Below are 12478 nucleotides of genomic sequence, written 5' to 3' on the forward strand. Positions count from 1 at the left end.
TTGCTTTTGATCTTTCCCCCAACTAACTTCAGATTGTGTCCCCTTGTTCTTGTGTTCACTTTCCTATTAAAAACACTTCCCTCCCGAACCTTATTTAACCCTTTAACATATTGAAATGTTTCGATCATGTCCCCCCTTTTCCTTCCGTCCTCCAGACTATACAGATTGAGTTCATTAAGTCTTTCCTGATACGTTTTATGTTTAAGACCTTCCACCATTCTTATAGCCCGTCTTTGGACCCGTTCAATTTTGTCAATATCTTTTTGTAGGTGAGGTCTCCAGAACTGAAGACAGTATTCCAAGTGTGGTCTCACCAGCGCTCTATGTAAGGGGATCACAATCTCCCTCTTCCTGCTTGTTATACCTCTAGCTATGCAGCCAAGCATCCTACTTGCTTTTCCGACTGCCCGACCACACTGCTCATCCATTTTGAGACTGTCAAAAATCACTACCCCTAAATCCTTCTCTTCTGAACCACATCCATCATCATCAATGTGCTTGGAATGTGCCTGCTGCCCAAAGAAATACTCCCTGTGGCTTCTTGGAAGCTCCTTGGCTATTTTGCCAAGAAAGGGCCTTCTCAAGCCCCATTGACCCAGAAAGCCCTGATTTAGAGCTGCCCTTCCGCTCACCACAATCACAGCTGGAGAGCCCCTGTGTGTCACACGCAAAAGGTATGCCTCGGTTTTCCCCCTCTCCCTTCCAGGCAACCTTTAAAAAAATGTGAGGAAGGGTCTTGAAAGAAGGGGCGGGGAAGAGAAGGGAGCTTATGGCTGCCGCCCAGAATGACTTAACTCTGAAGGTATGCATATGAAGAGCTGGCTTGTACAAACAAGCAGATTTGAGGCTGTGAAAACGCAACTCCAGCCTTGCCCCCAGCTGGGGTGGCATGGCGCAGCTTGGCATGTCACGGATCATTTGCCCCGGGACGCGCCAGTATCACCTGGCGGTAATGAAATAGCGCAAAGAGAAGAGTTTGAAGGAGAAGCAAGCTGGTTGCCGGCCATGCCTCTTGTAAAACTCAACCCAGACAAGGCGGAGTGGCTATGGGTCTTGCCTTCCAAGGACAATTCCATCTGTGCATCCATTACCCTGGGGGTAGAATCATTGACCCCCTCAGAGAGGGTTCGCAACTTGGGTGCCCTCCTCAATCCACAGCTCACATTAGAGAAACATCTTTCAGCTGTGGCGAGGGAGGCGTTCGCCCAGGTTCGCCTGGTGCACCAGTTGCGACCCTATTTGGACTGGGAGTCACTGCTCACAGTCACTCACGCCCTCATCACCTCGAGGCTCGACTACTGTAATGCTCTCTACATGGGGCTACCTTTGAAAAGTGTTCGGAAACTTCAGATCGTGCAGAATGCAGCTGCGAGAGCAATCATGGGCTTCCCCAAATACGCCCATGTTACACCAACACTCCGCAGTCTGCATTGGTTGCCGATCAGTTTCCGGTCACAATTCAAAGTGTTGGTTATGACCTATAAAGCCCTTCATGGCACCGGACCAGATTATCTCCGGGACCGCCTTCTGCTGCACGAATCCCAGCGACCAGTTAGGTCCTACAGAGTGGGTCTTCTCCGGGTCCCGTCAACTAAACAATGCCGCTTTGCAAGACCCAGGGGAAGAGCCTTCTCTGTGGCGGCCCCGGCCCTCTGGAACCAACTCCCCCCAGAGATTAGAATTGCCCCCACCCTCCTCGCCTTTTGTAAGCTACTTAAAACCCACCTCTGCCGCCAGGCATGGGGGAACTGAGATACTCTTTCCCCCTAGGCCGTTACAATTTTATGCATGGTATGTCTGTATGTCTGTTTGGTTTTTATTATAATGGGTTTTTAATTGTTGTTAGTATTGGATTATTATTATATGCTGTCTTATTATTGCTGTTAGCCGCCCCGAGTCTTCGGAGAGGGGCAGCATACAAATCCAATAAGTAAGTAAGTAAGTAAGTAAGTAAGTAAGTAAGTAAGTAAGTAAGTAAGTAAGTAAGTAAGTAAGTAAGTAAGTAAACAAACAAACAAACAAACAAACAAACAAAGGTTTCCATCACCACTGGGGGCACGCCACTGGAGGTTTTTCATGTACAGTGACCCCTCGTTTTTCGCGGAAAAAAAGGTTCACTATCATTGATATAGGGTCTAGACTAGAAGACCTCCAAGGTCCCTTCCAACACTGATATTCTTTGTTCTAGATTTTGTTCACCACTGCCAACTGTCTTTGGAGACATTTCTTTTTTTTTTAGAGGAAGACAGCAATGGAATTTTGCATGCTATTTTGTTCTTTTGAGTCCAACCGAGTCCAAGCCTGGAGTTTTGCATGAAACCAGAGAATGACCCAGGCCTTGAGTTGCCTGATGTCCAGTCCTTCCTTTCCATCTTTCCTCCAATTAATACTGTTTTTCTTGACTGGCTTTCAGCAGGAACTGTTTCTTCCACCACAAAATCGGGCATTTCAATAGTAACCTTTTGAGTTTTTGAACTTTTCCTTCAGAGTCAAGGCTGAGTGCCAAGTCCCATGAGTTTGGGAAACCTCAAAATGCTCTTTGTCTTTGATCACCAAGAGGGAATATTTTCTTACCTTCGGATCCCATAAACATCTGTAGTAAGATTAATGTGTCAATAGGATCCTGATACATAGCTTTTTTTAAAAAGAAATGCATGTACAGTGGTACCTCTACCTAAGAAAGCCTCTACTTACGAACGTTTCTAGATAAGAACCGGATGTTCAAGATTTTTTTTGCCTCTTCTCAAGAACGATTTTCCATGTACAAACCTAAGACTCCAAAACTGTAACTGGAAAAGGCAGGGAGAAGCCTCTGTGGAGCCTCTCTAGGAACCTCCTGGGAGGAAACAGGGCCAGAAGAGGCAGGGAGAAGCCTCTGTGGAGCCTCTCTAGGAATCTCCTGGGAGGAAACAGGGCCAGAAGAGGCAGGGAGAAGCCTCTGTGGAGCCTCTCTAGGAATCTCATGGGAGGAAACAGGGCCAGAAGAGGCAGGGAGAAGCCTCTGTGGGGCCTCTCTAGGAATCTCCTGGGAGGAAACAGGGCCAGAAAAGGCGGGGAGAAGCCTCCGTGGGGCCTCTCTAGGAATCTCCTGGGAGGAAACAGGGCCTCCACCCTCCCTGTGGTTTCCCCAATCACACGCATTATTTGCTTTTACATTGATTCCTATGGGAAAAATAGCTTCTTACAAACTTTTCTACTTAAGAACCTGGTCATGGAACGAATTAAGTTCATAAGTGGGGTACCACTGTAGGTATGTATGTGGATATGTATATGTATGTATATATATATTTATGTGTGTGTGTGTGTGTGTGTGTAAATTTACGAAAACACACACACACACATATATATCTCCACCCAAATATACAAATGCTCAGAATCACAATATCCAAGAAATGCCTCCAAAATCATCCAAGAAATATCTAAGAAATGCCTCCAAAATCATTAGCTTTGGTATCAGTAGATGGATGGCGGCCAGAATAGGACATAAATCTGGAATATGAGTTGGAATAGTCACTTGCAAGAGCCTAAAGGGCCAGCAATTCCTTGTTGTAGATTCCTGTTGCTTCTCAAGGTTTACCCAAGTAGGTTCATCTTGCTTGACTGAATTGGCCCATATTTCCCTGAACCATCTCAGTTTAGATCAGAGGTCTTCAAACTTGGCAACTTTAAGGCTTGTGGACGTCACCTCCCAGTGCTCTCCAACCAGCTATGGGGAGTTGAAATCCATAAATCCTAAAGTTGCCAATTTTGGGGATCTCTGGTTTAGAAGCTTCTCCTCATTTCTTATTTTTTGGTGTGATGATGATTAATTTAGGACTGTTGTTTTCAGGCCAGGCCTTCGTGCTCCTTCTGTATGGCAGGTGGTGTTCGATTCAGGAGAACATGGTTTTATCAATAACACATCAGCCAATTTGATAATACAGTGTTCCCTTGACTTTCATGGGGGATGCGTTCCAAGACCGCCCGCAAAAGTCAAATTTCCGCGAAGTAGAGATGCGGAAATAAATACAGTCTTTTTGGCTATGAACAGTATCACCAGCCTTCCCTTAACACTTTAAACCCCTAAATTACAATTTCCCATTCCCTTAGCAACCATTTAGATTATTATTCACCCTATTTATTTATTAAAGTTTATTAAAAATATATGTATTAAAGGCGGACGAACGTTCGGCGATGACGTATGACGCCATCGGGCGGGAAAAATCGTGGGATAGGAAAAAACCCCCCGCAAAGTATTTTTTTTTAATTAATTTTTTTTGAAAAACCGTGGGATAGACTTTTCACGAATGTTGGACCCGCGAAAGTCAAGGGAACACGGTATAAATTTCAGAAGAACAATTCACACTTGCACTCTCCCCCTGTGACTGATCATCTTGAGCATTCTCACAAAAGCAGGCTTTTCAATGGTTGAAATAGGCTAAAATCATTTTGGGGTGGGGGTGGGGTTGTTTTTGGTCCAAACAAAGTTCTCCGTCCAGGATTTTGCCTGGGGAAGAAAGGGGTGTTCAGATCTTCCCCTCCTCCCTCCCGTTGGAAAACTGCAGAGTTACAACTCATGTTAATCTTTAGCAAAACAACAGCAGTTTAGGGCTGGTTCCCTGGGCAAGTTATGTCTGTTTTTCCTGCTAGTGAAATTTGAGATTGACGAGGGAGGTGGGTGGAACAGAGAGAGAGAGAGAAAATAGGCCTTTATTTAAAAAAAACCAGCGAGTCGGTCTGTTCTCTCAAGCGAAATGATGGTATCGGTTTGACTTCAGAGTTAATTGGACTTGATGGCATCAAGGTACAAGGTCGGAAGGGCAAAGTCCTGAGATAGGTTTGTTGGGAAGCTGTGAGCCAAATCCAGGCTTTTTCCCACCAACCAAGAACGTTTGGCTGATGTTTCACAGAACCTGGAGTTGGGCGGAGGGGGGAGGAGGAGGAGTCCAGCCAGAGATGGAAAAACTACTCATGGCATGCAAGCTGCAGATAGGAGGAAAGGAAGAGCCTTCTGTAGCTCCGTTTGCTTAGTTATTTAAAGATGGCATCTCTTAAAGAAGCAGTCGGGGCTGCTAGAAAGGACCAGAATATCTCTGGGACTGCCTTCTGCCCCATGAATCCCAGTGACTGATCAGGTCCCACAGAGTTTCTATGGTCCACGTTTTGGCCAGCCAGGAAGGACAACTCCGTGACGTCAAAGCTCCGCCCCTGGAATTCCCTATTGGGATTCCCCATCTCCGTTTGAGCCTCCCGACCGGCCAACATCTCCACGGCTCTTCTGCGAAGGTGGGGCTTCTTGGCGTTCTCCCAAACCTGAACCCAAACTTTTGCCGAACTTCCTGGTTCGGCGTTCACGGCAGCGGGTTCGTAAAGTGAAAAAAGTTCGTAAGATGAGGCAAAAAAATTCCGAACCCCGGGTTCGTATCTCGAAAAGTTCGTATGACGAGGGGTTCGTATCACAAGGTACTACTGTACTTGGTTTGACAGATGCAGCTTCATCTTTGGGGGTCATTTCCGGATTGAGATTCCCAGGGATAGAAGCTACTGGGCAACCCCCTTCCTTGGGGTCATTGCTCAATCCATTTCTGGGGTTCTGGAAGGAAAGTGCAGGTTCTAATAGGCCTCCCCTCACTCTGAAGGCCTTGACATACTGGATTGGTGCCAGCAAAGTCCATCATGCAGCCAGGTAAATCCGGATAAAGCTGTCTATGATGTCATATTTTTATTTTATTTTTATTTTTATTTATTGTTAGAGTTGGAAGGAACCATGTGGGTCATCAAGTCCAACCCCCTGCCTAAGCAGGAACCCTATAGCATCCTCTTAAAAATGTCCAGAGTATTGGAGTTCACAACGTCCGCTGGTAGGTTGTTCCACTGGTTGATCTTTCTGACCGTCAGGAAGTTCTTCCTTATTTCCAGGTTGAATCTCTCCTTGGTCAGCTTCCAGCCGTTATTCCTTGTCCGGCCCTCCGGTGCTCTGGAGAATAAAGTAATCCCCTCCTCTCTGTGGCAACCCCTCGTATACCTGTAGACTGCTATCATGTCCGCTCTGGCCCTCCTTTTCTCTAGGCTATCCATGCCCAGTTCCCACAGTCTCTCTTCGTAAGTCTTGGTTTCTAGACCCCTGATCATTTTGGTTGCTCTTTTCTGCACCTTCTCCAGAGTTTCAATGTCTTTTTTGAAGTGTGGTGACCAGAACTGAACACAGTACTCCAGGTGTGGTCTGACCAGGGCATAGTAAGAGTTCCCTGGTCTTGGAGTGTATTCCCCTGTTGATGCAGCTTAGGATTGTATTGGCTTTTTTGGCTGCTGCTGCACATTATTGGCTCATGTTTAGTTGATTATCCACCAAGACTCCGAGGTCTCTTTCGCCGTCGCTACTGCTGAGAGGGGTTTCTCCCAGGCTGTATGTGTGTCCAGGGTTTTATATTATGCTATATTCACAGAGAGCTGTGGAAGTGGCTGCTTGGCTAATATCAGACCTACCTCAGCTTGGGCTTCTAAGTAAAAATGATCCTTAACTCCTTTTGTTGAGAAAGGTATAGCTTAGAATAGAGCTGGAAGGGGCCTTGAAGGTCTTCTAGTCCAGCCTCCTGCTCAAGCAGGAAAATCTATACCATTTCAGACAAGTGACTGTCCAGTCTCTTCTTAAAAACCTCCAGTGATGGAGCGCCTACAACTTCTGGTGGCAAGCAGTTCCACTGGTTGATTGTTCTCCCTGTTAGGAAGTTTCTTCTTCATTCTAGGTTGCTTCTCTCGTTGATTAATTTCCATTCATTGTTTCTTTTCCTGCCTTTTTGGTGCTTTGGAAAATAAATTGCCCCCCCTCCTCTTTGTGGCAGCCCCTCAAATATTGGAAGACTGCTATCTTGTTAATATTCTCCCCCCCCCTTAGACAAGCCAACCCCAAATCCTCTGGTTTCTCTTCAGATCGTATAAATGTTTCACCTTTTACCAAACCCTGCAAATGTTTTTCATGTGATTTAGTCTCCAGGCCTTTGATCATCTTTGTTGCTCTTGGTTTACTAGAGGTCAGGTGATTTACAGTGGTGAGAAGCCAGAACTAAGAATTCACGCCAGATTTTCGCCCGTTAACTTTCTTCCCTTCTTTTCCATTGTTTGTCTCTCGTTGCCCAATCAAATTCAAAAGAGATGTTTTGGAAACTTTCACTCTTATCTCTTGGCATTCTTCTCCCAGGACCATGACCTTGAAGTCTTCATTCACTTTCCGCCCAGCCCTGGTGCCCTTATTTATTATTTATTTATTAATTAGATTTGTATGCCGCCCCTCTCCGAAGACTCGGGGCGGCTAACAACAATAAAAGACAATGTAAACAAATCTAATATTAAAAATAATCTAAAAAAACCCCAATTTAAAGAACCAATCATACATACAAACATACCATGTATAAATTCTATAAGCCTAGGGGGAAGGGAAAATTTCAATTCCCCCATGCCTGATGACAGAGGTGGGTTTTGAGGAGCTTGTGAAAGGCAAGGAGGGTGGGGGCAGCTCTGATATCTGGGGGGAGTTGGTTCCAGAGAGTCGGGGCCGCCACAGAGAAGGCTCTTCCCCTGGGTCCTGCCAGACGACATTGTTTAGTCGACGGGACCTGGAGAAGGCCAACTCTGTGGGACCTAACTGGTCACTGGGATTCGTGCGGCAGAAGGCGGTCCCGGAGATATTCCGGTCCGATGCCATGAAGGGCTTTATAGGTCATAACCAACACTTTGAATTGTGACCAGAAACTGATCAGCAACCAATGCAGACTGTGGAGTGTTGGAGTAACATGGGCAAATTTAGGAAAGCCCATGATAGCTCTCGCAGCCCTTCCAGCTCCCAGGGTTCAGGGCGGACCGGCAGTGAGGAGGCGCTTCTGACAGCTAGGCCTCGAGCAGCCATGTTGGTTCAAAGTTTCTCTTCCTTTGGCCTGACCTGTCCTTCCTCTCTCTCCCCAGATGCCAGCCTGTCGCCTGACGCCGTGAAGCACAGCCACTGGTGCAGCCTCGCCTACTGGGAGCATCGGACACGCGTGGGCCGCCTCTACACAGTGTACGAACAGTCCGTCAGTATATTTTATGACCTACCTCAAGGAAACGGCTTTTGCCTCGGACAGCTCACCCTGGAGAACAGAAACGAGACGGTCCAGAGGACTCGGCACAAGATCGGCTACGGGATTTTGCTCAGCAGAGAAGCGGACGGCGTCTGGGCTTACAACCGAAGCGAACACCCGATCTTCGTCAATTCCCCAACGCTGGACATTCCCAGCTGTCGAACCTTAATCGTGCACAAAGTGATGCCTGGGTATTCGATCAAGGCCTTTGACTACGAGAAATCCTGCCTCTTGAAGCACGCCACTGACTTAGAGTACCCAGATGGGCCCTATGACCCAAACAGTGTCCGGATCAGCTTTGCGAAAGGCTGGGGGCCCTGCTACTCCAGACAATTTATCACCTCTTGTCCCTGCTGGCTAGAAATTTTGCTCAACACAAACAACAGGTAGCTGCTGGATGCTGAGGAGCGAAGCCCTGAGGACCCCAAATATCACCTACCTAGATTTAATATAAAGTTTTATATATATATATATATATATATATATATATATATATGTATGAATATATATATATATTATATGAAAATATATATATTATACTTGTAATTATGGAGTCATTTTTACAATGTCATTATTTATGTATGGTGCAATGTGTATATGGACAAAAAAATGGAAAATGCACTTTGGCTAAAAGTCTTTCAGTACTACAGTTGTTGTTTTTTTAAAAAAAAATGATGGAAAAAATATACAGCAAATATTGGAGTATTGCCAGGATTTTGGCTGTGTAGGTTTTTTAAAATAATATCCAGGCCAAAAGCTAGTACCAGTTGCTCATTGATAATAAACTATTTGCATTTATAGGTGCCCGCATTGTCTGTTTTTAAAAATTATTTTAGAATAAAGAAAGAAAGTGGGTAGAGGAACTATTTATGACTTTAAGAAAATATATTTCTGGAATAACTTTAAGACTTGTGGATTTCAACTCCCAGAATTCTGCTTTAAAACTATCATTAGTGCCTAGCTGGCTAAGGAATTCTGGGAGTTGAAGTCTTAAAGTTGCCAAGCCTTGCATTTCTCAAAATGGAGTGCGTAGATACACTGAGAAAAATGCCCCGTACAGCGATATGTCAGAGACAAAACACTTGCACATCTAACTTCAGCTTAAACATGTCCATCCTCAAGGAGTCTTCTCATCTCTTTGGTTAATTGTTCTGAGCAACTTCCTCTTTTCTGTATTGTATTGACAGTTCTGTGCTAGCAAAAAATTCAGAAGAGAAGAATTTAGGGGTAGTGATTTCTGACAGTCTCAAAATGGGTGAACAGTGTGGTCAAGTGGTAGGGAAAGCAAGTAGAATGCTTGGCTGCATAGCTAGAGGTATAACAAGCAGGAAGAGGGAGATTGTGATCCCGCTATATAGAGCGCTGGTGAGACCACATTTGGAATACTATGTTCAGTTCTGGAGACCTCGCATACAAAAAGATATTGACAAAAATGAACGGGTCCAAAGACGGGCTACAAGAATGGTGGAAGGTCTTCAGCATAGAACCTATCAGGAAAGACTTAACAAACTCAATCTGTATAGTCTGGAGGACAGAAGGGAAAGGGGGGACATGATCGAAACATTTAAATATGTTAAAGGGTTAAATAAGGTTCAGGAGGGAAGTGTTTTTAATAGGAAAGTGAACACAAGAACAAGGGGGCACAATCTGAGGTTAGTTGGGGGAAAGATCAGAAGCAGCATGAGAAAATATTATTTGACTCAAAGAGTAGTAGATCCTTGGAACAAACTTCCAGCAGACGTCGTTGGCCAATCCACAGGAACTGAATTTAAACATGCCTGGGATAAACATAGATCCATCCTCTGACAAAATACAGGAAATAGTATAAGGGCAGACTAGATGGACCATGAGGTCTTTTTCTGCCGTCAATCTTTTATGTTTCTATGTTTCTGACTGTCATCAGAATCTGCCTTCTGGGAACTTGTGATAGTAATAGCACTTAGACTTATATACTGCTTCACAGCACTTTCCATCCCTCTCTAAGCGGTTTACAGAATCAGCATCTTGCTCCCAGCAATCTGGGTCCTCATTTTACCAACCTTGGAAGAATGGAAGGCTGAGTCAACCTTGAGCTGGTGAGTCCTGAAACTGCTGGCAGTCGGCGGTCAGAAGAAGTAGCCTGTAGTACTGCATTCTAACCACTGCACCACTCTGATGTCCAGGTAGGCAATGATAAAAGATGTGTGCTTAAGATGGCAGGAACCAAAACTTTGTGCTGCTCAGATTTAATTGTTTTGTGAAATATTCTACTTTGAAAGTTCCATCTTGGAGTTAATGTGCCATCTTTTTTTAGAGCGTGTTAGGAGCTCCAGAACAAATTCAACAAAGAATAGTTGAACTGAGGATAAGAATGAAAAAGATAGTGGATATCAAAATGCCCAGGTGGAAGATAGAAAAAAAGTTCAGGATGGTATTTGTTGAAGAAGCAGATGTGGGAAAATTGGCTGGAGAAGTTTCTTAACAATGGAAGTTGTTTAACAATTCAAGCCACAACTCCAGCGATTGTTTCTTTAATGACAGTTTTAAAGTAGAGTCTAGAATTGGCATGGGCCTTGTCTATGTTGCACTGGGATGCCCATCAAATGTTTTCAGCCCCCATTCCCAATTAACATGGAGATTCCGGAAATTGTGATCCAGTGCAATTGGAAAACGCTAAGTGGGAGAGTCCGATTAGATGGCCTCTTAAGGTTCCTCTATGCCTCATATAAACATGGGAAGGGTAATCCAGCACATTTTGTGAGCATCAGGCTGAGCACGGTTGTTTTTGGTTGATAGAAGACCTGGTGCTCGGGAGGCCCAGAAAGTCCACAGATGGCTGTCCTCAATGCCTGCCAGTCTCCCACCTGATTCAATTCTTCAAAAATTCTGAACTAAAAAGAAAAACTCAAAGCAAAAAGTGGCAACTTTATTTACAGGAAATGCCCTGGAAATACAGTGGTACATCAGTAACTCGGCTGCTTTAAAAATAGCTGGATTTGGTACTTGACACATTTAGAAACATAGAAGACTGACAGCAGAAAAAGACCTCATGGTCCATCTAGTCTGCCCTTATACTATTTCCTGTATTTTATCTTACAATGGATATATGTTTATCCCAGGCATGTTTAAATTCAGTTACTGTGGATTTACCAACCACGTCTGCTGGAAGTTTGTTCCAAGGATCTACTACTCTTTCAGTGAAATAATATTTTCTCACGTTGCTTTTGATCTTTCCCCCAACTAACTTCAGATTGTGTCCCCTTGTTCTTGTGTTCACTTTCCTATTAAAAACACTTCCCTCCTGGACCTTATTTAACCCTTTAACATATTTAAATATTTCGATCATGTCCCCCCTTTTCCTTCTGTCCTCCAGACTCTACAGATTGAGTTCATTAAGTCTTTCCTGATACAATATTTTGGCATGAAAATGTCCAGGAACTCCTGATTTGTTTAATACGCAATGCACAAGCTAGATTTTGTGTTTGCTTCCTCACTACTCTTTCCAGCCAAAATAAAGGGTCTCGTGTTGGTCATGTGCTTTTGTTTTTAGTACTCATCAGGAACCAATTGATGATGAGTACTGGGGTACCACTGTATTTTGCTAAATTGACATGATGGGGCTAACCACATTGTATGACCACAGGCCTTGGACCCCCATCTTGTCTTAGGAGACACGGAGTTGCATTTCAGAGTCCCTTGGTTCATCGTTTTGAGAGAAAGAGCACTTTCAATGTGTACCAGCAGGAATGTGTAATAGAGATAATAAAGTATGTGTTGTTTGGTTTTAAATGATGGGGTTTTATATGTTTTTTCTCTTTTAATATTAGATTTCTTCCACTGTAACATTGTTTTTATTATTGTTGTGAGCTGCCCCCAGTCTTCAGAGAGGGGCGGCATACAAATCTAATAAATTATTATTATTATTATTATTATTATTATTATTATTAATTAAATTATTAAATTATTATTAATTATCATGAGATCCTATGTGTGAATTGTGATGTCCTTTGTGTGAATGGATTTCCTTGGCTTCCATTCCTGCTGGTACACATTGAAGGTGCTCGTTCTCTCAAAACGAAATGCAACTCCGCGTCTCCTAAGACAAGACGGGGGTCCAAGGCCTGTGGTCATACAAGTCACGGGACAAGTCAACACATCAGTGTGCAATCAAGGCAAATGTGCGTAGCGCACCAAAGCAGGTAGAGTTTTGATTACTTCATTGTGCCCTTTTAGTCACATCACAAGCGCGCACACACAGAGAGATGGAGGTTTTCTGCATTGATGCTCCAGCATCTATTCATGGAAGGTGTGGACTGGACCAGAACCAAACTGCCTGGTTTGTAGCTAGCTAACCCTATTCTTGGCAGCTCTACCTTCCTTCAAAACAACGGTCTCTCCCCACTTCT

The 12478-nt window shown here is 44.2% G+C and overlaps 1 protein-coding gene across 1 annotated transcript in view; it reads left to right on the forward strand.

Annotated features, from left to right (window-relative positions):
- SMAD6 (SMAD family member 6) overlaps nucleotides 1–8879 on the forward strand; it is a 70709-nt gene extending 61830 nt beyond the window's left edge. The window contains exon 4 of the mRNA XM_070762154.1: nucleotides 7939–8879. Coding sequence (XP_070618255.1) covers nucleotides 7939–8483 — 545 coding nt within the window. The 3' untranslated portion in view covers nucleotides 8484–8879. The remainder of the gene's footprint in view (nucleotides 1–7938) is intronic.
- Nucleotides 8880–12478: the final 3599 nt, after the last annotated feature.

This window comes from Erythrolamprus reginae, chromosome 10 (genome assembly GCF_031021105.1).
Source record: "Erythrolamprus reginae isolate rEryReg1 chromosome 10, rEryReg1.hap1, whole genome shotgun sequence".
NCBI lineage: Eukaryota > Metazoa > Chordata > Lepidosauria > Squamata > Dipsadidae > Erythrolamprus > Erythrolamprus reginae.